This window comes from Oreochromis niloticus, linkage group LG12 (assembly GCF_001858045.2).
Source record: "Oreochromis niloticus isolate F11D_XX linkage group LG12, O_niloticus_UMD_NMBU, whole genome shotgun sequence".
In the NCBI taxonomy this organism is placed as follows: Eukaryota; Metazoa; Chordata; class Actinopteri; order Cichliformes; family Cichlidae; genus Oreochromis; species Oreochromis niloticus.
The window spans coordinates 19,513,296-19,537,039 of NC_031977.2; the positions used below are offsets into that span (position 1 = coordinate 19,513,296).

The following is a 23,744-nucleotide window of genomic DNA, read 5'->3' on the forward strand; positions in this document are numbered from 1 at the left end:
ATATGAAAAAATCAAAGTGAGGAAGTTTAATTCTGTTTCTGTAGAGGGGAAGGCATGGTTAGAAATGGTGATGGGTTCAGTTGCAATGTGTGTAACTTTATCAGTCACCACCTGGTGGCAGTATATAACTATGCCCTATGTGGGTATTAATTCCATGCCATACACAGACTTTTGACCCAGGAGCCCAGACTGGGTGGTTCACTGTTACAGGAACATATCAAATAAATCCTCTTATGAAAATCAAAATATTCAGACTGAATGTGCTGGTGAAAACCACTGACAAGGGCAAAATTGACCATTTTGTTACAATGCGCTATTTTTCTGGTAAACACTCGGTCTTTATCAGTATATCAACCTGACATGCTCCACATGGCAGCGGCATGCTGTTCCTCAAAAGTTCAAAGTGCCCCGTGACACTGAAAAAACAGCTCAGCTCGTGTAACGTGACAAAGTATCAAGGTGATGAAAGGGCCCCTAAATGTCCCTGATCCCAGTCTGTGGGATATACTGGAACAAGCCTGATTCACGGAGGCTCTTCTGCCAGCTTCCTGCTTCCAGAGGTCCTACATCCATACACAGCTGGTTCAGGCCTGTTTGAGCGGCACAAAGAGTGGGGCCTTCATGAAGCTGGTTTTAATACCGAGGCAGATCATATGTGTGATGCTGCACGAGCGTGCCTAAATGTGAGGTGATCAAACCTAAAAAAACAAACACTTTTTTGTTTTTGCAGATTATTTGAGTCATTTTTGCCTGATAAGTACACATAAAACTGGTGGTGACAACATTCATAGATTCGGACCTTCAAAGTTTTAGCTATACTGCTCTCTGTCTCCCCCCTACATTCATTGTCTCGAGTGAATGTAGAGAGTGTGTGTGAACACCCGGAGGAGCCTATATAACCCTGGAATGTGTTGGACAAAGGAAAGGGTGAAGAGAAGAGGAGAATGATGGTTATATGGGAGGATAAAATTCAGGACAGCGAGGAGAGAAAGTTGGTGAGTGGCAGGTGCTATTGTGGCCTAAGTGCAGGAGCCTAAAACAACAAGGTCAAAGGTCAAAGTGAAGTTGCATGGCTAGCCTCAGCTCCCTGGACATCCGCCCAGAGAGATACCAATACGTAATAGGCCAAGGAGCCATGGGAAATAACCAAAGGGACATAAAGGTACGTGAAGGAAAGTAAAGAACAAAAAAACAGAACATCTGGAGAGAAAAGGAGTGCAAAGCAATGACAGAATGTGGAGACATTAGAAAGCAATTTGGACGCATCTACATGACAAGCTCACATCTGATAACATGCCTGTGCTGATGGAAGAAAAATCACGTGGGATGCTCCCCTGTAGAAGTGATGGGCTCAATGCTGAATGAACAAATTAGCTGTGTCCTCGATGAATGAAGCTTGTTGGCTGCAGTTTCCTGTTGAGGCCTTCCATTGTACTGTATTGTGGAGTCCCCCCCCCACCCCGAAGTTGTGTTTGGCCTCAAACACGCGATTCACTCTGTTATTTCACTGAAGAGGCACAGGAATGCACACAGGAATGCCCCTCGGAGTGTTTGTTGACACTCGTGTGACCGCTCCGCTCTCAGATGTCGACAAAGATGTTTTGTTGGGATTCACTCGGTCCTCTCCCTGGAGAAGACTCTGGGAGCTGTGAAGCTGTCACGCAGGATATCGCGACAGCTAAGACCTGAATGGAAACCAGGGGGCCCCGGTGCTCAAGGCTGTCTCGTGACCTGGGTGCTCAATTTTGATGCCCAAATCAATTTCTGCTGTATCTTGTCTCCTGTTCTTTTCTCACCCAGCTGAATGGAGTGCGATCAGTGGATCTGCTTTTTTAACTCGCTTTCGTCTCCATCTGAGCGGGCGTGAGATGTTCTTGTCCTCCCGCTTGTTGTGAGACGTGGCAGCGGGGTCCATTCAGCAATACAATTGGCTGTAATTAGTGCAATTATGCTGATTTTTACTTGTGTACCACGCAGAACAGAGTTTTCAGTGCGAACAGAGACGTCACCAGGAAACTGCTGCAAAACAAAAACCCATCAATCAACAAGGACCTTGAATGAAAAGCTCAATTCTGAACACATTTCACAATGACAGCGTTCACTCGGCTTTGACCTGGGCTGTGATCTGGGGGGCATGACATCTAGAGCTTCACTGATTTAGAAGGAAATGTGCATTAAACCAGTATTGGAGGAAGCCACGTAACCCCGACATACAGCAAAGCGACAGTCGAGCTCACGTCCAAAGATGTAGCCGAAGGCAAACCCAACTCAAGCAAACTAACCTAAGATATTTTCGAAACGATCTGCACGGCAAATCATTAATCATGACGTAAAGAATCATCAAACTGACCAAACTAAAAGAGGGATTAGGTGTCTTCTGTAAATAAGAAGAATATTTTCTTTCTGGATAAATAATATTTACACATCTGTGGTTGTTTCTCATTGGATGATGGCTGAGGTGAAGGTCATAGTTTGCTCAACTTTACGTTGGCATGTCTGTGTCAATATTGGCCAGAGAGACTGACAAAGCATGCATTCAAAAGCAAATTTCAAGGTGCGGGAAAAACGAGCAGCATCCAAAGTATAACGAGCCATCTTGTTAACTGGTGAACTTTTCAGGGTGAAAAGTAAGGGAAAAACACCACAGCTTTGAAATGTGATACACGGGCAAACATATAAATATCTGTCAGTCAGGGAAAGCTTGCGAAACGGTCGATGGTTAGAAAACAGCACTCCCATCGGGGTCACCAGATGTAAAGTGCACACTCCTGTGTGTTTTTAAATGAATTTGCAGAATATCAAAAATGTAGATTGTCATACCAGGTCCAGTGAAGAATCTCAACATGTTTCTTTCTACCTTTAAAGGTTTGTCTGTTTTTTCTGAGGGGGATTAACAACCACACGAATCCCAAAATCAAGAAAACAGACATAAAAGGTAATCTGCTGATAATACTAATCACTTTAGGGGTCAGTTCTGTATCATTATCATCCCCAGCACTGTCACAGGGACTCCAGAAACTCAGATGTTTCAAGTTCAAATGTGTTTATTTGAACAGATTTAAAAGAGGATCTGACCTACTTTCAAACAGTCAGTCATAGCCATTCATCCACTACTCTTATAAAATATAAATAAATATATAAATATCAAGAAATGAGGTGCGGCTCAAGCCATTTGCACAGTACTGTACACATATATATTCAAACTATTCGCTTTAAATTCCTATACTTGCAAAAAGTGTATATTATTCATACTTTAAGTGAGCTATTTTAGCCATTTCCTATATCTCCAATATTGATATTTTAAAATATTGGATCCAGTTATGTTGGCTGCCTATTTAAACTGTTCTTTAGCAAATACATTTAAACCTATGCCTACTTTAAGCAGCACACTTCCTAATTACTTAAAAAATATATCTATATAGTTCTATATTTATATATTATATTAACAATATATACATCAAAAACATTTTGTAAGATACTTGTTTTTTGATAATATATTTAACAATTAATAATATTTTAAATAATGTATCCATTTCTTTTGTCTTTCTGCCCCTAAAGCATTCTTTTTAGATAACTGTTACCTTTTCTGCTCAAAGCTGCTCAGGCTACCTTAGTTAAATAAGGTTCTTTTGGGGTTTTTTTTTAACTACTAATTGACCTATTTGTCTACTTAACCCCCAGGCTACTGCAGAAATACCCCCCGGGGTACTTGCTCCACCAGTTAGGAAAATGGAAAATTACCCTAAGGTACACATCAGCGGATATGTTCACTCTTTGCAGTCACAGTGTCTTTTGTCAGTCAATTGATGACAAAATCAAAAGTAATTAAAAAAAAAGTTCGATTTCTATCATTTCCACTCGACTTTGAGATAATTAATTCTTAATTTTGAGTGGGTATTGAGTAAGGGCGAGGGGGCTGTTGGAATGGAGGAATCCCTTGGAGCCCCCGGTTTGACCCCTCCCTGCGGCTGATCTGCGTCTGGCAGACAGGCGGGCAGCGGCGGCGGATCCAAAAAGAGTGTCTTTAAGACCCAGCGGAGCTCGGGAGGGAAACCCCGCGGCTTGAGTTGTTTCTACTCTCCAGAGTGTCAGCTAGTTATTTGTGGGGAGGCGCTGTAGCCATTTCGCCACATGAAAGCCCGATGAGCTGAACGAGCAACATCCGAGTTGTTCGTGGAGAAGCAGAAATCAGCTTTGAGGAGCTCTGCGCGCACACACGTACGCGAACTTTGCGCGCAAAAGACGCACAGCGCGTACACACTCACACTTCCTCTCTATCCACCGTGGAAAAAGAGAGAGAGAGAAAGAGAGAGAGAGAGGGGGAATAGAGAGAAGACGCACGAAACTTCCAACTCTCCCATGTGGAAAAGAGAGGTTTGAAGATAAGGTGTATTTTCCCCCCTCGGACCTCCTTTCCTTCCCCTTTCCTCTCTCTCTCTTTCTCTCTCTCTCTCAGTGCTTTTGCCGGGATATTTGTGTTTCTATGAGAGCCTCTCTCGGCGAGAAGAGAAGTTTGGTTGTTTGCCTGGTCGGCTGAGGAGGAGGAGAAGAGTCTGTTTAAAAGTAGGGGGAAGATGGTCCACAACGCCGCTTGGAGAAGAGGCTTGCTATGCGTCCTGGCGCTCTACCTCGGCTTTGCGTCCCCGCCGTGCAAAGCTCGGATTTACACCAACCATTGGGCAGTCAGGATAGCCGGGGGACCCGAGGTGGCTGACCGGATAGCGGAAAAATACGGCTATAGAAACATGGGACAGGTATGTGTCTTACTGCTTATTGATCCGGTCAAAGTTGTCTCTAATTTGTGTCCCTCTGTGTTTTCTTCAACTCTTAAAAGTTGGCTTAATATGTCTCTTCCAAGGCGGCAAAGTTGCGCGATTAAACCTCAAAGTCTGAAGTCCAAACCTGAGCCAACTCGGGTTCTTTCAACTCTGAATCAGAGCAGGAAAGGAGAAGCTTTAAGGAACAAAGAAAGTAGACCAGCTGCAAGGATGGCACAACAGGTGCCTCTTCACCCTGTTTCCACTGAAGTCTCATGTGCTTGGTCGTTTTGGCACCCCAGTGACGGCTAGCGGTGCTGTTTGGTTTATGAGCTTGGAAGTGACTTCTAGTATTTCTCTCTCTCTCTCTCTCTCTCTCTCGCTGTGTAAGATTTCACTCAAAAGTCCCTGGTGTGTGAGCCAAACACCATTTTATATAGTAACATGTTCTTTCCAGGCTGCTCAAGCTGTTTTTGTTTTTTCTTTTTCTCTTTAATTCCCCATACTGTACATAATTCCACTGTTCAAGGCCCTCCAGTATCGATTAGATCAGCCGCATCAGGCCAAAAGCAGGTGCCATTGCTTAACATGGTGTAAACTAACTCCTGGATCCATCTGGTGAAGAACAACATACCCGCACAGACACTAGCTTCAGATGTGCCTCTTTCTTTTTATGTTCTGTCATTTTATTGGTAAACATGAATTTATCTGTTAGCTTTGTCCAAATGTGGTTTTAGGAAATGTTTAAATTTTTTTTTAGCATAGTACTTTTTTTGTTTTGTTTTCTTTTAACAAAAGAGCGAAGGCACACAAATGTGGACCTCACACATACGACTGAACTACGTGGGCAGTTCAAGCCTGCACTTGTCAGCGGCCGACATGAAGACAGCATGGAACAGAGGGGGCATTCTGACAGGTTGTTGTGGGGTAGCCCAGTCAACAGCTATTGAACCTCCACCCCTCCACCTTATCCAGCCTGCCCACCCACTATACACCCTAGAGAGCAGGCCTTAATGGCCTCGTTTATCCCCTCTCTTTGACGGGAACTAATGTGTGGACCCCCCCCTTTCCATACCACCCCCATAGGAATTTTCCTGTGGAGTGGAGTGGTGGAGTGTCGCTTCCAACCCCCACCATTCGCCCTAATTTCCATCTCAATACAGGAAGGCTCACTGGACTTTGACACCTCATAGACAAGTTTTTACTTCACTTCCTGGTTTGGGGGTCAGCTGAAAGCCGCTCCCATGGGAGCGATAGCAACACACTTTTGGTTGCCTAATGTGAACTCTGACACCCCCCCCCCCCCCCAGTCCTCCTGATATCAGTGCAGCACTCATGTATGTGCACGAAGAACTTAAGCTGCCAAGCGTTTGTAAATCTAAAAAAACTTGCTGGGGCTAGTAATGAAATAATTCTGGGAATAGCCGCTAAATGAGATGGAGTTTAAATTTGTGAGGGGAGGGGGGGGGGATGAATGGATAGAAAACAGTGTGGCAGACAATATGGTCTTCTTCACAGGGTTGGAAAGAGGAGCACAGACAAAGATAACCACACACTGGGAGATGGGAGAAGGAGGGAGTGAAAGAAGGGACGATAGATGGACGGATGGATGAAAAGAGTTGGCATGGAGAGAGGGAGCACCTCGTTGGGGAATTCTGGGTAATCCTCTTAACTATGGAGCCCCCTTCCCAGACTAAGACACTGGCCCAAATTGAGTCTAAATCAGCTGACAAGGCCTCAGACGTGGATCTCTGTTAAAATTGGTGGTTTTTTTAAGGAGATGTATGAGCCCGTGAGAGCCACTGGTCATAATCTAGAGACGGACATGTGCAGGAAGTGTGTGCATCATGACATCAACGACATGTTATATATTATATATATATATTTTGTGCAGTTTGTAGTATTTGTTAAAGGCATCAGGCCAATAGAGCATTGTTACTCTACAGGTAACTAAACAAGTGCAATGTCTAGAGGGCCCTTTGTTTTTGACAAAGCTAATAATCCAAACGGATGAAACGATCAGTTTTCCATTGAAAAAAATATTGATTTGATTATTGAGCATTGTCCTCGATTTGTTTGAGAGGCGGTGATAAAGCTGCAGTGTTCTTGCACCGCGAAGCAAGAAGGTGTCAAAGTACCGCAGTGTCTCAGCCTGTGTGTTTTGTCCTGAAGTCTTTGTCCTGTTATGAGACATTAGTCTTACAGGTATGAAACACTAAGGTCCAAAGGGAAAACGCGCGTCACCTTTTGGCATTTCTTGGTACTGTTGTTCATGAAATATAGATGATATGGAGATTTATTGCTTCTAGTGAAAAAGGTCTGGAGAAGTAAGACATCATGAATCACTGATGAAGTGTTTTTTCTGCAGGACTGAGTTGTGTAATTCCCAAAAGTTAAGTAGAAGTTGTGATTCACTCTTGAATTATTCCGATAAAATTTCAGTCTACCGTAATGTCCCTGCCCATATGATCACATAGTCATATATAGAGCAACAAGGGAAGCCATATTTGTAGGCTTAGCTGTTTTTCAAGTTAAGATTGAAAACGCACGCTGAAGGGTAGATGTTATACTGAAAGTCATGGATTTATTGGCACTTTCTTGGCTCTCATTTTATCCATCTCTAATTTGGAGTGTGTGTCGGTACATGAGCCGAAAGCTGAGCTGATGGGCTCTGTGGCAGTGGAAGGATCAGTGACATACCACAGGACCCTTGGTAGCCATGACAGTTTGATCATCTGAGGGATTGTTTGGTCTTTATCAATTATTAAAACTAATCACCGACCAGCAGCTTGCCGTCTATCATTGTCTGTCTGCGGATCCTCTGTCACTCAAAATTTTTATGTGTGTGTATCTGTACATTTGTCTGGCCTCTCTCCGTCTCTCTGTGTTTGTCTGTTTTCGCTTTACTTGTCTGCCCCTCGCTGTCCCTCTTTTTTTTTTTTTTTTTTTTTATAAAGTTCACAGCCTTTTGTCCTTTATCTGATTGATTTAAGAGCCTAAATGTGGTTTCTGTATAATATCTGGAATAAACAAATATTAAGATAGAAAAATGTCATTATAATGCAAAAAAAAGACCTTTTTTAGAAAAATGTTTTCAAATACTTAAAGCTGTGGTGGTTCTCAGCCTGTTTATTGATGACAGGCCCATATTCTTTCTGCAGTACTGCAACAATTGTGCAGCCATAAAGAGCCATAAAGAGTTATAAAGAGTTATAAAGATCTATTTTAAACAACAATGATTAAGAGCCCTAAAATAATGACAGTGGCTCACTGATATATCCTTTCCACAAGTTCCACTTGTTTTCATAGAAAACAAACAAAAATGAAACTAACTGTTAGCGGAGCCGCAAAGCGCTGGGTCCAAAGCTTGAACCTCTCATGTCAGTAGCTATAAGAAGAGCTATGACAAGAAGTTCACAGATGACTTGCAGATACTATCCAACTTGGTTTTCCTTGTGTAGACATAACTCCCAACTTCTGTTACCTCCGCCGCTGCTAACGTTCAAACCAACCATTATGCGCTGGTTCTCTGACAATATAGTCCTGCTCTCAGCAGGGACTAAATCAGCAGTGAGAAGATGGCGAGACCTGTGCCTTGACTTTGGAAAACTGTGAGCAGCATTAAAAATGAAGCTCACTTTTTAGGAGACTATAGCAGACGAAGGCATAGTGGTGATGAATAGTCTGTTTGTGTGTTTTGCAGATTGGGGATCTTAGAGACCACTATCACTTCTTCCATAGTCGGACTATTAAGAGGTCGACTTTGTCCAGCCGTGGTCGCCATAGTTTCATCTCCATGGAGCCTAAGGTAAGTCTGTTGTGCTGTTTATGAAAGATTGAGCATCAAAGTGTGTTTCTTTTGTGCTGAAATGATACTGTAGGTAGTTTTATATGATCTTAATTCAAGTTCCTTTTCCTCGATAACGTGTGGTGTTCAAATCTGTACAAAGTTCACTCACTTGTGATGGAGATGACTGATTATCATCAGGTGACTCAACTGAACAAACTCCATCCACTGATGAAGATCATGAGGTTCTGTTTGCAGTTCTGGAAAAACCAAGTGGACCTTGAGTTAAGATGGTTTTAACTGATAAGTTAAATATTAACTTTTAGCATACACTGAGGACCTTTTGCCAGAATTGAACATGTTTTCAGTAGATTTTTTCATACACCTCTTACAACGGCTGTTATCTTACTCTGTAGTTCATCCTGCGAACAGCCAAGTGAACAATGATAAAATCGGCCTGTTCCGCTACTTTTAGTCTGAATTTGATGAAGAGGTTAAAGGAGGAGATAAAAGAAGATAAAAATATAATTTTCCTTGAAATAAACTTGTCAACAGTGTTGACAATGGTTGATTCACCGTACTCCAGTACTGGGCTGGACCCCCCGTTTCCTTCAGAATTACCTTCATTGTTCATGGCACGGTTTCAATGAGGTGCTGGAACCATTCTTCACAGATTTCGGTCCATGTGACCATGATAGCACGGTTGTTGTAGATCGGTCTACTGCACGTCCATAATGTGAATCTCCTGTTCCACCGCATCCCAAAGGTTCTCTACTGAACTGAGATCCGGTAGATTACTCAAGAAGGTAGTGATCAGAGATTTGTGACATGGTGAGCAAGAATGGTAGGATGTGGGGTATTTATGTGGAACAACCATAGTTCAACCGAGGAAGGGGCTGTAAGAGTACATCTTTCACCATTTTACGATGGCGTGATTGTACTTCTCTGTGAATAGTGCTCATAGCCTTTGAATATCAACGATTATAAAACTGAGCTCACATCTCACTGTTAGGCAGTTGTGTTGGGGGAAGCCTGCAGTGAGCTGAAGAAGTTACTTGGATAAGCAATGAAACATTTCTTCCACTGAAAACTCGGCTTCCAGAGGAACAAAAGCAACTTTCTGGGATTTCCTAACCTGGATTATTGAGCATGCCTCAAGATATTCAGCAGGTCACCTAAACTATGTCTGGATGCAGGGAGTTGTGAGTTAAGGTGTATCTAATAAAGTGTCCAGTGAGTGTGTGTGTGTGTACATATAGCCACCTACGTGGTCACTTGTCAGAGACCAGGGGTCAGAGTGGAGCCCTACTAAATCCAAATTCAGAGAAATCCTAAACTTTTCCATCCAAGCATTGAGATCCCAGCGAAGCCACAGCTGCTCCGTGTTTTCCTGATGATAAACCGATAGTTTATCTTGATCTCAGCCAGAGGAACCTGGTTGTGGCAGATCAGATGCTACAACTCTCCTACAGAATCCGTCACGGACAAAACAACATTTTTCCATGGTGGTTGTGGATCACCATAACACAACGTGACATAATCATAAATCAGAATATTTGATCTTTATTATGAGGTTTGTTTTTTGGTTTCACATCACTGTGGGCAGGATTTTTGTTCTAAAATACAGCCTTAGTAAAGTAAACAACATGCTTTTGTTGTTGTTGTTGTTGTCAACTGAGAGAAAACTTTCCGTTTGAACAAGAGTTTGATCTAAACCGCTGTCAGTGCTCTTCTCGTCACTTCAGCAGGTCAACAAACCCGGACCCAATTACACATGAGGCCTCTACATCACAACACTCTGAGCTTTATCAAAACACGGGACAAATTACTAAATCAAACCTGTTGATTGTTCACACAAGTGTACAATTGTCTGCTCCTCTGATGTCTTGTTTATGTTTACAGTAGATTTAAAAAGCCTTTGAGGTAAAAGACCGTTTTACTCGTCCGAGACATGTGAAACCTCCTTATCTTACATTTTGCATATTTTTGTCATCTTAGTACCTGACTCAGACTTGTTGATGTCTGCCTGTTTGATGAAGCGGGTCACTTTCTTGAACAGGCTGGGACTTGATCCTGAGAAAACAGGGCAGCGATGCCTCTTACAGCGTTAACATACAGCAACGGTGATGTTGCGTGCAGATTCTGAACGGCGAATAAATCTGTGTCAGACTCTTAAATGCACGGCGACTGCTGAAGAATGATGGTGATGGATCAGTGTGATTACTGGAGGATGGGATGAAACAGGAAGAGGAGAAAAGAAAGAAAAGGAGCCGTCTGTCACCATCTTTTACCCGCTTATCTGTTATCCTGTTTCATTGTTTCTCTTCAGTTTCCTTTCTCTGTATTTTTGGGCCACTCAGCTGTTTTTTGTTTTTTTTTTGTTCACCTGCTGTCATCACCTGTCAAGAGCTCCCTCTTCCCTCTTTTCTCACTGTTGCTTTCTGTGCACTCGTCCCCCTCCCTCTGTCTTTGGTTCTCTTGCCCTCTTGGGCCTGACACTGTGCCACGCTGGAGGAAGGTTTGTGTCCGGATGCCAGCTGGCCGGGAGACTGAGAGATTTTTTTTTTTTAAAAAAAAGACTTGATTAGAGAGAAGAGGTTAAATGACAGAAAACAGAAGATTGCCTATTAGAACGCACGAAAGAAGGAGAAAGATGCATCAAAGACACTGAATAAATGAAAAGTGGAGTGAAATAGAGCTGTCAGAGTTTCCCTTGCTGACTGGCTGTCCTTTTTGCGGACCTGTCTATGAGGTTTGGGATCAACATGACAGCCAGTTTGGCAGCAGCGAGGTCTGGCATTCTGCTAATGATGTTTTGCAATCAGGTTTTGTAATAATGACAGCCGTGTGTGTTTTGTGTGTGAGTGAGTCAGAGGGGTGTAGCGATGCCGTGAAAGGCGCACCCTACCATCCACAGTAGACTCTGGCACGCATGTTACCATGGAGATGAGGCACAGCAAAGATTACCACTTTATGGCACCTGCCTAACTGCAGTGTCACTTGCCTCTCAGGTCAAAGACCGCTTATTTTTCCAGACTGTGAGAGGGGATGTGGCGTCACCTTGATCCTTAAATGAGGATAAACGGGGTTCATGAAACAGATTCTACACAGACAAAGTATTTGTGGCACCGCAAGCTGACTTTCCTTTGTAGTCCATGTAGTATTGATGAATCACATTTGAGCAGCTTTTGACTGCATGGAGGTAAACAATGAAAAAAGGGAACACTGAAATGCAATCTTGAAGCTGTTGGCCCCTGATGCCACGTAGCTTTTTAAAATCGATTGACAGTCGTAAACAATGACAAGTGGACTTAAGAGGAAGTGATGTCCCAGATATCTGCTGGCTACAAAGGAAGCCCTGAAATATTGGCTCTGTCTACAGAGGCTAAAGCATCAGAGGGTTGCCGATGGGATCCTAGATTGAGTTTAGTTCAGCTTGGCACATTTCCTATAAACGTGGCTGCTGTGGCTGTAGCCGCTGTAGTCATTTTGGACTCCCAGGATGTAGAAATCTGGGAAAACCTGCAGAGAGTATTTCAGGACTTCTTGATCTTGATTTGTTAAAGGTTTTGCATCCTCTGATTTCTGTCTGGAGTGCGACACGGCTTATATGCGCGAGGACGTAGACGGCTGTCAGTGCTGTCGCAGGGGAGAGCCTGCACCGTGCTGTTTCTGTGAAAATATGCATGACTGCATTGTTGTTTTTGAACGTTACTTTTGGCTTATTTATTAACATTATCTTTTTTTTTTTTTTTTGCTCCTTCTAAGCTGTCATTGTAATTTCACATCAAAGTAAGTCAAAGAAAACTTTTGACCATATGCTGTTATGGTGCTGGTGGCAGATGAAAGGCAGAGAGGTCATAGTCTTTATTCTGTTTCATGCCCCTAAATATCAACTAGGAAAAAAAATGTTGACACGAGCCACAAGTGTAATTGTTGTAGTTGCACAGCTGGAATCTTTTAGTCGTGTGTGGACGCATCTATTTTTCAAGTCTGGCCTTAACAGGCTCTCTGCAGCAGAAGTTTTCTTCCTCAGCTGGTTGTGAAGCGTCTGAAGTTTAGTACAGGTCAGTACACCCTCTTTCTGAGTAGATATTTACCCTTCTCTACCTTTTGCCTCTCAGCGGCCTCTTCTCTAATCCCTGTACTTCAATTCAAATGAGCAAAGTTGGGAACAAAAGTAAAAATAACTTTGGTGGTGTTGGGATATTTTCTTTTCCAACAACAACCTGAACTCTTGATGCCAGGCAGCATGGATCCATGCTTTCATGTTGTTTATGCCAAATTCTGGCCCTTAACATCTGAATATCACAGCAGAACTGGAGACTCGTCAGATCAGGCAACAGTTTTCAAATCTTCTGTTGTGAAATCTGATATCCTCTTTTTAGCTGTTCTGACCTGACAGGAGTGGCACCCAGTGTCTTCTGCTGCTGTAGCCCACCTTTATTCCTAATTCTGATGTTTGGTTTGACCTTCAGCAGGTGGTCTTGACCATGTCTATATCCCTAAATGCACTGAGGTGCCATGCCATGAGCAGCTTAACAAGTGTACCTAATTAAGTGGCTGTCTATATAAACTTGTCTTTTTGTATTAAGCAGTACTCGGCATGCACCTTGCTCAGTTCTGCTGACGCATGCTCGTGAGTCATTCATGCTGGGAGTTCCAAGAGAGTTTGGACAGCCGCAGTCTTTTCTCTTTTTTTTGTTCAAGCACACTTAGTCTGCTTTGCCTGAAATCTATTTCCAGTCATTTCAAGTTTACTGTAAACAACAATTACAGCACGGCAGTGGTTGTTTTCTCCTTTTGTAGTGTCCTTTTGATGTGTGCGCAGAGATTAGTAGGGAGAAACAACTGCCGAACGCCTTCTAGCTGAAGGAGCACGGTGCTTCCAGCCGGTTTCACTTAGAAAGGCTCTTGTTTACTTGAAGTCATCTATTCAGACATGTGCATGAAAACTGAGAGCCAGGTGTGGTTTGCAGCTGAATCCTCACTGGGATAGACTAAAATGCAAAATGGCTGTGACAACAAAATTAAATTTGAATGTTTTATTGCTCTGCCACATCAGGAAAACGGCTTACCACATAGTAAAACTACCAAAATGAGCTCATATCTACTTATTACACAGTTAAACAATTAAAATATGCTCAGTGTTTTTTCCCTTTTGGCTCACAGAATTTTTTTGTTCATCGCACAGATGCCTTGCTGTATTCATAAATATGCAGAAGATGAGGACGCTCATTGCATTACGGAGACGACACAGCTAGTGTCTGGACCTCGGGGATAATGTGCATACCCTTAGATTTTATCAGACTCATCTTAGTCCCAAGTACAAATTTCCATTAGGCCGAGAATCCTGAAATTTTAGTTTGAATTTGTTTAACCATTAAATAGTCAAAGCTTTGAGACGAGCCCCCACAGCTGGCCGTAACGGCCCATGCTGTTTGTGATGGCCGAGTTTGGGCCGAGTCTCTGAAATACCCCAGAGAGAGGACAAGAACTGGTTTCTCATGTTACTGCAAGGGTTTCACTGGGTGTTCTGCTCACTATCCATTAGCTTTTCTTTTTTTTTTTTGCCTGGAGCTCTAACATCGTCACACAAACAGCAGTAAAAGTGGATCAATTTGTTCCCATTTGTTCTATTGAAGTGAACTCTTCCCCAGTTTCCCCTGGTTACTGACCCAGCCAGCTAGAGCCACCTGCAAACCCTTACACAGAGTGAATGAGAGTGAGAGCGAGGGAGGGAGGGAGGTTGGAAGGGGGTTGGAGTGGGAATGAGAGAGAGAGAGGGAGAGAGACAGAGACAGGCCATCTGAGAGAGAAATGGGCACCTGCAGAGAAGAAGACTGAAAAAAGGAGAGATGGAGGGGGAAAGGAGCTGACGAGGAAAGGGATTTAAAAAGGGGGGAAAAAAGGAAGTGAGATAGGAGCGGGAGTCAGGCTGGGAGTAAAGGGAGGGTGACAGAGGTACAGGTGCTACCAGATCATTCCTCTGCTACACCAGGCTGCAGTTAAATGAATGGAGGAGGTCGTTATGCCCCAGAGCCAGCCAGTGAGTTGGCACTGACACAATGGCAGTGATACATGGAGAAGTTTTAGAGGCAATAATACAGGGCAATATTGGCTTTGTTTGGATAGGGCCTCGCATTCATGACACAATTGATGCGGATAACTGCAGGCTGTCATCAGTGAGTGATTTTTAGCAGACACAATAAAGGATAGCATTATTCTCACCGGCTTCAGAAAAAGTGTTACATAGGCCGTTATCTGCCTCTGGTAATCCAGGAAAAGAGAGGATAAACATGTAGTTTTAAGAAATAAATAAATAAAAATCAAATCCCAGTAAAGAAATCCAACATCAACTGTAGCACCAGCAGTGTAAAGTTTAAACATTTTTCTTAAAATAGGTCGTGGAAGAGTTAAACACGCACAATATAGAGCGCAGTTTGTGAAATGGTCTCGACCTACTCTGTCGAGTCTTGTTTCTGGACATGAAAACATGAAAACCCAAATCTTTTGTCTCTGAGCCCCATTTTTCATCTGAATGATCATAAATCTTTGTGTCCATGTACATGAAATGAATATTTTCCATTTTTAAATGGCAGCTGGAGGCGTTCATGGTGCACTCGGTCATTTTACCGCTCACGAGACCCAAGTTAAAGCTGTAACACCTCACAGATTTTTAAACATTGTTGGGTCTATGCTTACTTATAGACTATACTTTTATATCATTTACTTGGTTAAGTTTAGCTGTTTAAGAACAATTTGATTTTGGTTAGGAATTAAAGTACCATAATTTTTTATTATTATTTTTTATATTGCAATGGTGACGCATCTCCGTTTTGTCTGGGCTTGATTCGTGCTGGAGACACAAAATACACTCCCTGTTGAAATGCATTACTCACAAATTTGCGCTGACTGTTCCAAAAAAATGTCAGTTCTTCTCCGTGTACACAAACAAATGATTCATTTTTCATAACGGATTCATGTTTTTCTTGAAGACCAGGCTTTTTTTTTTTTTTTGTTGCTCCTTAAGAATAGAAGTAAATGACATAAATGACTATGGATGGATGGGTGCCATCAGTCTTGAAATTATGATGTCAGTGTTGGCATTTCCACCTCTGGACCTTTTAGCTGAGCCTTCTCCCTTGGGATGTAAAGAATTTGTATACAAATGTCTGCGATCTCATGTTGACATATAGCACCCCCACAGCCAGCACGCTGCCACCCACTGAGCTCTTATTGTGCTAATAATGCAGGCATAGATATGACACACGGATACTGAAAGTAAGGCATATGATTTATGTTACAGACCCTGCAGTGTAATGCTGCAGGGACACCACTATGTTAGCAAAGCTGTGGTGAAATACACGATTCATCTGAGCATCTTTTTTCTTAACCAGTTTTTAAATTAAGGGCAAGTTTTTGTGTCGATGTGAGCAGCAGAGTGTAAATGGAAGATGGTACAAGGATATGCTCATGGTGTTTGTGCTGTTTGATGAAAGCTGTAATATTTAAAGCTCACCTCAGGTCACTTTTTAAAACTGGGGATGCATTAGGATAAAAGAGTTTACCTCTTTTCACAATCTAGTCACGATCAAGGGATCTACAAGGTTGCACTCGCGTCGATGTTGTTGGTCAGAGTTTGCTTAAATAATTTTTTTTGGTTTCAGAAATATTTTTCAATCATCGTAGCCTTCATAAAGAGGAAAAAAAAGTGCCCCTTTGTCAATAAAATGTGTGACATTAGCAAACCCCAGTCTGCAAAAATGCCTCATCTAAATTAATCTGCAAAGAAGTAGTATGGTTTGTGCTTCAGCTCAGCCTTTTTTATTAGCCACACTAAGCTTTTAGGTAGTAAACAATACTAAATCCCAGGAGGTGGCAGGTTTAGTGTCTTGCTCAGAGGCGCTTCAGTAGGGTGTACACTTGCTGGCATGCAGAAGCATTTAAAATTCCAGCTCTGTGGTTGGTGCCCTTCTTCATTAAAGCCACTTTAAACTCTTTTAAATTCCTCTGAACATGTGTTTATGCCCTGCGACATCTGAGACAAACTTCAGCAAAAAATGAATTTATTGTTTGTTTGTTTTGTTTTGTTTTTTTTGTCATTTTTTTGAAGCGTTCGCGTCGCCCCTGATGGCTGCGAAGGAGGATTTGCGGGTATACACAGGGCGGATATCCTTGGAATTTGCCAAGTTGCGAACAAGAGCAGTTAAGAGTTACACTGCTGATCAAAGATTGTGGTTGATGGTATGCTAATGTATGCAAATTGTAATGATACACCAGTGGTTTTGCGCAGACACACTCACGCACAATTCTTGATGACAGTGTTGTTTTGAGGCTAATGGGCTGTGTAAACGGTTGCTTTGAAGCTGATGGTCCTGATAGAAGTTGGAGTGAAATGAGCTGAGACCTTGGCAGACGGGAGAAGCATCATGCTAAAGTAAAATATCTCACAGGGTTTTTTTTAAAAATTGTTTTGTTTCTACACTTTATCTTTCTCTCTGCGCTGGTTTGCCATTTCCTTTTCCTTTCCCATCTTTTTTTTCTTCCTTATAGGGAGGTCATTTATTGAATTACATCATTTGCACTTTCTTCCTTTCCCTCCTTCACAATTTCTAAAGAGGTACATACTCGAGTTATTAAATCAGTTATTTATAAACGCAATTATCCTCCCTTCACTTGCTGTCTTTTGGTCTCTCTTGCTATTTGTTTTCCCTTCCCTTCCAGCTCTCTCTCTTCTTTCTTTTTTATATTATTGACTCTCCCGGGACTCGTTCTCTTCAGCTCTTTATCGCCTCTCCTCTCGTCTTATCTTGTCTTGTTGCCTCGCTCTCAAACTCTCCGGAGAGAGCCTGGCAGATTGTTTCAGTGCATGAGACCAGATAATCACTCTGCAGTCATTATGTCAGCTATTCTCTTCTCTTCTTTTCTCTCTCTCTCTCTACTCCTCCTCCTCTTCCTCCTCGTCCTCCTGTCTGCTGGAGCTCTATTGATGTGGAGAAATGCTTTGTCTTTTACAGTCGGACATAGCTCAATAAAACCTCAGATTTCTGGGACTGTCGGGGCCGAGCGGCAAAACAAAAACACTTGCGGTGTGAAAATTATTCTATTGATTATTTGCTGTCTATACATCATGTATACAGCTAGAAACGGAAGCTGGTGTGGCGAGCATCTCAGAAGGATTACACACTTTTGAAAACGCTGTATAAAGAAGAACTACCTTGACATTTCATGCCAATGTGCACCGTTCCCCCGTCCCCATAAACTGTTGCACAATCGTGTTTAGGTGCAAACTCGGTCCCGGAGAATCCCTGGATCATTTATCACACAAATGTTTGCGTCTCAGAAAGAACTGCTCTGTGTTGTGCCAGTCGCATATCTGCTAATATTTCAGATTCTGTGTTAACATCGCTGGGTCCGCGTAAACTTCTGATCGGGCCTTTTCAGACAGATGAAGTCTTCTAGACTAAACACACAAGGTTTGAGGGTTTTTAAGAGGAGCTGACCGGGGCGGCGCGAGCGGGTCCAGCCGTCTTGTTCGGATCCAGGCAGCGCTGATTTTGAAATTGGAAAATTCCACCTCAAAGTCTGAACGAGGCTCCTGCCAAGGAATGCCTCGAAGCGAGCCCATAACATTTGAGAGATTGATGTTACCTGAGAGGCCTTACAGCCTTTAGTGCAGATGTGTGCATCGAATGTCCTTTAAAAAAAAATAATTTTTTTTTAATTTTCCATAAGGGAGAAGGGAACTGATGAGCCCAGAGTAACACTGACATGGTTAAAATCTCTCTTTAAAAATAAATCATGACTTTGAGTCTTCCACATGTATAGTTTGCTTTTTTTTTTTTTTTTTTTTTTTTGCTTGTAGTGGCTTGTTTTACTTCAGCAGTCTTCATTTGTTCACCTTTTACCACTTTTAAAAGAGGAGACAGCACATAAAGCCTTGTTACGCTTATTTATAGGCAGTCCATTGGGATGAAACGACTTTAAGGCTGAGCACCGAAAGAAAAACACCCCCTTAAGCAGCGCCTCTTTCTAGAGTAAAGAGGAAAAAAGCAATCTAGACTTAGTGGATTCTTTTCTGTCTTGCTCGGTTGGGTACAACAGTATAATGTAGTTTAGTCTCTGTAGGTGGTTTCTTTGTTTTCCCTCTGCGTGTTCATCACATAAGGCAAATAAGAGCAAACATAGTATGTATGTAATTGCACTTTTTCTTTTTTAAATCCTCCTAAAATGTTGTCTCACCTTCAGTATTCAGTTCATTGGAACTTCACCTGTATACTGGTTGTGTCATCTCCAAAGTGATTCTGTTATTATTCTAAGCCTCCTCAGTTTCTTCTATCGCCTGTCTCTGTTTGTGTGTTTCAGGTGGAGTGGATACAGCAGCAGGTGGTGAAAAGAAGGATCAAGAGGGATTTCAAACAGGCCCCGCTCCTTTCGCTGTCAAGCCCCGCCCACAGCAGCCCAGCCCAAAACAACATATTCTATAATGACGCCAAGTGGAACAGTATGTGGTATATTGTAAGTCCAGTGTATACTTACTCCAGGCTTCCTCTCTGTTTACACCAGACAGAAGAATATAACAAGGGCTGCAGCCCATGAACTCAGTGTATGCAGCACGCATCTAGTCTGCTCGGAGGATTGCATGCTGTTCTTTGCCCACATTTATCCAGTTTGTGGGTCAAAGGTCAGGTTAGGTCATGGCATTGTCCTGATTACTGCAGTTGAGCTGAGGGATTTGTGTGTGTGTGTGTGCGCACGTGTCTTTGTTTGTGTCTTATAAGAATGAAGAGTTGATGTAGGATTTTTTTTTTTTTTTCCCCTATAGAGAAATGCTTATGCATCCCCACAAAGATGTTTCAGAAAAATGAGCAGAGTTATAACGGGTATTTTTTAATTTTTAAAAAAGGGATTGCTTTTACAAAAATATAATGGAGCTTTGATGACAACTATTAGGGAACGATTGCTCTCAAATAAGGGAACATTGTACATTTTGGCTTCTGCTTCACCATTCCAACCTGTGCCTTGGAAATCCCAAATTAATGATGAAATTTAGCTTTTATATGAACTCTAATTGGAACAAGGAAATTGAGGGTCAAGGTTCTTTGTTTATTTGTAAGCATTTGTCACAGGAATGCCCACACAGAGGCGCGTACGTGTCTCTGTGGGGGGGGGATACTTTTTTTTTTTTGCTGGCTTATCACTCCTGTTTGCATACACCCTCAGATCATTGCTCCTTAGTTATGTTTGTGTGTGTGGTCGAGTGTTCCCAGCTCTGTTAATTGTTAACTCAGTGTAGATAACTGCCGATACTTTGACCCGAGGTTTTATATATTTTTCAGACTTTCAGAACTTCATGTGTGTTTTGAACCTGGGATGGAAAACAAGCTTCCTCTGGTCATTCCCATCAAAGTGACCTTACACAGCCTGATAGTTCTGTCCAGTTGTATAGTTTGTATTTAATCTAAGTGCAGTGCAATATTACACCATTAATTGTCTGAAATAACTAGAATTTTATTGAGCTGTGTGAGAGGCATAGCAAAGTGCTTCTAATCGATGAATAAAGTGTGTGAAGGAGTAATTTAGAGTTAAACATTACACATCAAAATGTCACTTTAACCTTTAGAAAATAAACTATAGCTTGTGACACATGCCTCTGAATAAGATTTGCTGTGAACAATATTGAAATGCCAGGGTTACACTCGGCAACAGTGACCATGTAGCTGTTTTTAATGAAGACGGTGTTTGAGACGGGACTAAAAGAAATCCCGTCTGTGCTAGATGAAACGATATCTGTGGAAAGCTGACGCCTGCCTCCTGAATTGTCACGGTCCAGTGGAAGCAGAGTGTGTGAAAGCAGAGGCACATCTGCTCATGTTATCGATCTGCCGCTGTCAGTTTGAGAGAGATTGGTGAATATGTGTGAACTAGGTGGTGTTGTCTTTATTTGCAAACGGCACGCTGCTTCAGTGGTGTAGCCCGATTGCGTTCTACAATCCACAGATGATGCATGTTAGCTTAATTGGTGATTTCAAATTGGCTGCAGGTGTGGATGTGAGTTATTGTCTGTCTCTCTGTGTTAGCCCTATAATGGGCTGGGGACCTGTGCTGCCGTTTAGCCCCGTGTCGTGCCTGCAGCCTTGAATTGGATAAAGGTTTAAGAAATTGGTTGGATGGATGTCTTTGGTTGCTGGAATTCCAAATTATCTGCCAGTCACACATCGTGATCCAGGATAATAGTTTAGGATTGGCGATCGAAGTCCCTCAAGATTTAAAGTGCAACGTGTCTTTATTAAGTTAGAGACTTATTGTAGGACAATACCTGTGTTATTGTGGGAAAAACTGACACATTTTCTCTCTCTCTCTCTCTCTCTCTCTCTCTCTCTCTCTCTCTCTATATATCTATATCTATATCTATATATATATATATATATATATATATATATATATATATATATATATATATATATAATGAGAGAGAGAGAGAGAGAGAGAGAGATAGAGAGAGAGATAGATAGATAGATAGATAGATAGATAGATAATTATGTTTTTGCTCTAGTTTTGTGCAGTGAAGTAATGCCAGATTTTGGGATATTACCTCCTTAATGGGCTTGCTTAAAGAGCAAGGATGCAGTTGACATCATAGCTAACAAAAGGACTAACGTCCTACCTTTGACCGGTTTTCTCTGGGTGGGGACAAAATAGGCCCACACAGGTATTCGCCATGAGCAAAACTGTTTATCTTTGAGTTTAAACACAGTTTTGAAACGGAACAAAAAAAGACTCAACTTTCAGGTGTGCAGAAGCTCCTCTCTGTCATGAGGTTGACGTCATTGTTATTTTTTCTTTTCCACTGTCAGAAAGCATGCCAGCATTGACAAAGGGAATTAGTAAGCCTGGAGGCAGATGATTCCGGTGATTTGGACAATTTGGAAAAGGTTCTCAGTTGGAACTGGTTTTGGATTCCCATCCCTATTCTTGGCACCCCTTTCCCAATGACATCATGCAGGTCTTGAATGGCAGCAAGTAATGACTGGTTGGTGATCAGTGTGTAGTTGCAGTTTGAGCTTACTGTTTCTAATGGTTGAAATGCACTGTGCGAGGTATTTTTCAAAAACGCTGGGCTTTAACTCGATTGGAGTTGTTGAAGTGAAATTGTTCCCCTCTAAGTGAAACCATAACTCTCCTGTATGCTCCAAGTTGAAAGAAAGTAACATGAGTATGCTCATAACTTGTAACTCCTAGCTGAACATCTGCAAGAACATGACGGAGTTCCTAAACTCCCACCTCATATGTTTATCCCCACCTGCTCTCTTCTCACCATCTGCTTCCATCTCTGCAGCACTGCAACGATGACGTCCATAATTGCCAGTCGGATATGAACATCATGGGAGCGTGGAAGAGGGGCTACACGGGTAAAGACGTGGTGGTGACCATATTAGATGACGGGATCGAGAGGAACCACCCAGACCTCTATCAGAACTACGTGAGTGTGTATGTATGCGCGTCTAGGGCGGCTATGAGTGGCAGTGTGCGCGCATATTGGCTTTGAGTCGGTGTGTGACAAGTGAGGAAGTGTATGAGTTCAAATGTAAGTGCCTCTGCATGTGTTTGCATGAATGGCTATGAGTCTGCCTAATTCAGGATCAACAAGTCACATATTCAACACAGTGCACTGATTAATACAATTCTTTGCAGGATATTATAATGTAAATATGCAAGAAGAAAAAAGAAAATCTGATGATTATAATTGTGATTTTAATAGTAAAAATTCTGCTTTGTAATCAGACTTTTTCTTTATACCATGTAACAAAGTCGTGTTCCAGAAGACAGCGGTCGTGTGATCAGCTAGGCTGTGATATTTGCTGCCATTTGGGTCATCAGCCTATCATGTGTCTGCAATTAAATTCCAGAGAAAAACTTCCTTAAACCTGCAGATGTGCAGTTACACTGTGTGTACATGTTTATCTCTCTGTGGGCTCATACTTTACTGTGTGTGCGTGCTGAGGTATGTCTACCTACGACCGAGAGCTGATAGTTGAACTAACTTGTTGGCCTGAGGCAGCAGGTAAAGCCATCAATCAGCTGCGCAGATGAAATGATTCACGCCCTCTTTGCGCTGCTGTTATTAGCTACTCTTAATGCTTAGATTTGTTTATGCCGAAGGGCGAGTGGTACCGCAGATTGCGTTAGCTCTGATTGCATTCGATTTACAAAACTGTTGTGAGTTGTGTTGATGTGAACCCTTCGATTGGGTTAGAGAAGCTTTTTGGCGATCTACAAGCCAGTTATACACACACACTCACAGAGAGTGTTGGACCTATTCTACTAATGAATTCACTTGTTTGCTTGATATTTCCCCGTCGTGTGTGTGTGTGTGTTACAGCCATCGTTCTGATGTTTTGTTATACTTGTGTTGACCTCCGTGTCTCCTCCAGGACCCTCAGGCAAGCTATGATGTCAACAGCAACGATGTGGATCCCATGCCCCGATATGATGCGACCAACGAGAACAAGTAAGGAAAATAAATAAGGAAATCTACCCCATAACAGAGAGAGCAAGAAATTTAATTTTAACTGTAACAGGGTTTTAGAAAATAAGCATGTGGCTTCACTGTTTTGTTTTTGCCAAAAGCTCTTCAGGATAATTTTTTTTCCTTCATTGATTTCAACAACAAGCTCTGTCCTTCAATATGTTTGTATTTGCTGAGTCCTGACTTTGTTGTGGTGCAGTGAGTTATATTAGCATATTTGTCTTGATGCATGCTCAATCAGTCAGGTAAGGAAATCCCAAAAAGTTGATTCGGTTTATCTGGACGTCGCGTTTTCAGTGGGAGAAACGTTTCGTCACTCATCCAAGTGACTTCTTCAGTCTCACCTGACTGCAGTTTCTCCTTAGTCTTATAAAAGGTACATTAGCATAATGACTAAAACTAGCACCACTGACGAACAATGGGCTGTGAGGTCAGTTTCTGCGTCATTAATATGCAAATTGTCATGAGCGTTGATCAACAACCACTGATCGCATTAAGTTCACCAGGGAGGATGCGAAAAATGACAGTTTAGCCTTCTTAGCTGTGAGATTTCCATCAGTCATGGGGGATATTTAAATGTTGCTGTGTACCGTAAACCTACGCATATGGATCAGTATTTAAGGTTTGACTCTTATCACGCACTGCAGCATAAACTGGGTGTCATCAG

General features: G+C 42.2%; 1 protein-coding gene across 6 annotated transcripts in view; it reads left to right on the forward strand.

Moving 5' to 3' along the window:
* The first annotated feature begins 4,033 nt into the window (after positions 1-4,033).
* pcsk5b (proprotein convertase subtilisin/kexin type 5b) overlaps positions 4,034-23,744 on the forward strand; it is a 79,154-nt gene continuing 59,443 nt past the window's right edge. The window contains exons 1-5 of one of the 6 annotated variants that reach the window (XM_005473423.4): positions 4,034-4,754; positions 8,461-8,565; positions 18,913-19,065; positions 21,887-22,030; positions 22,983-23,059. In XM_005473423.4, the coding sequence (XP_005473480.2) occupies positions 4,575-4,754; positions 8,461-8,565; positions 18,913-19,065; positions 21,887-22,030; positions 22,983-23,059 (659 nt within the window). In that variant the 5' untranslated portion in view covers positions 4,034-4,574. Of the gene's footprint in view, positions 4,755-8,460; positions 8,566-18,912; positions 19,066-20,605; positions 20,700-21,404; positions 21,554-21,886; positions 22,031-22,982; positions 23,060-23,744 lie in introns of those variants that run through there. The other 5 variants (XM_025911996.1, XM_005473424.4, XM_005473422.4 and 2 more) reach the window with 5 other exon arrangements.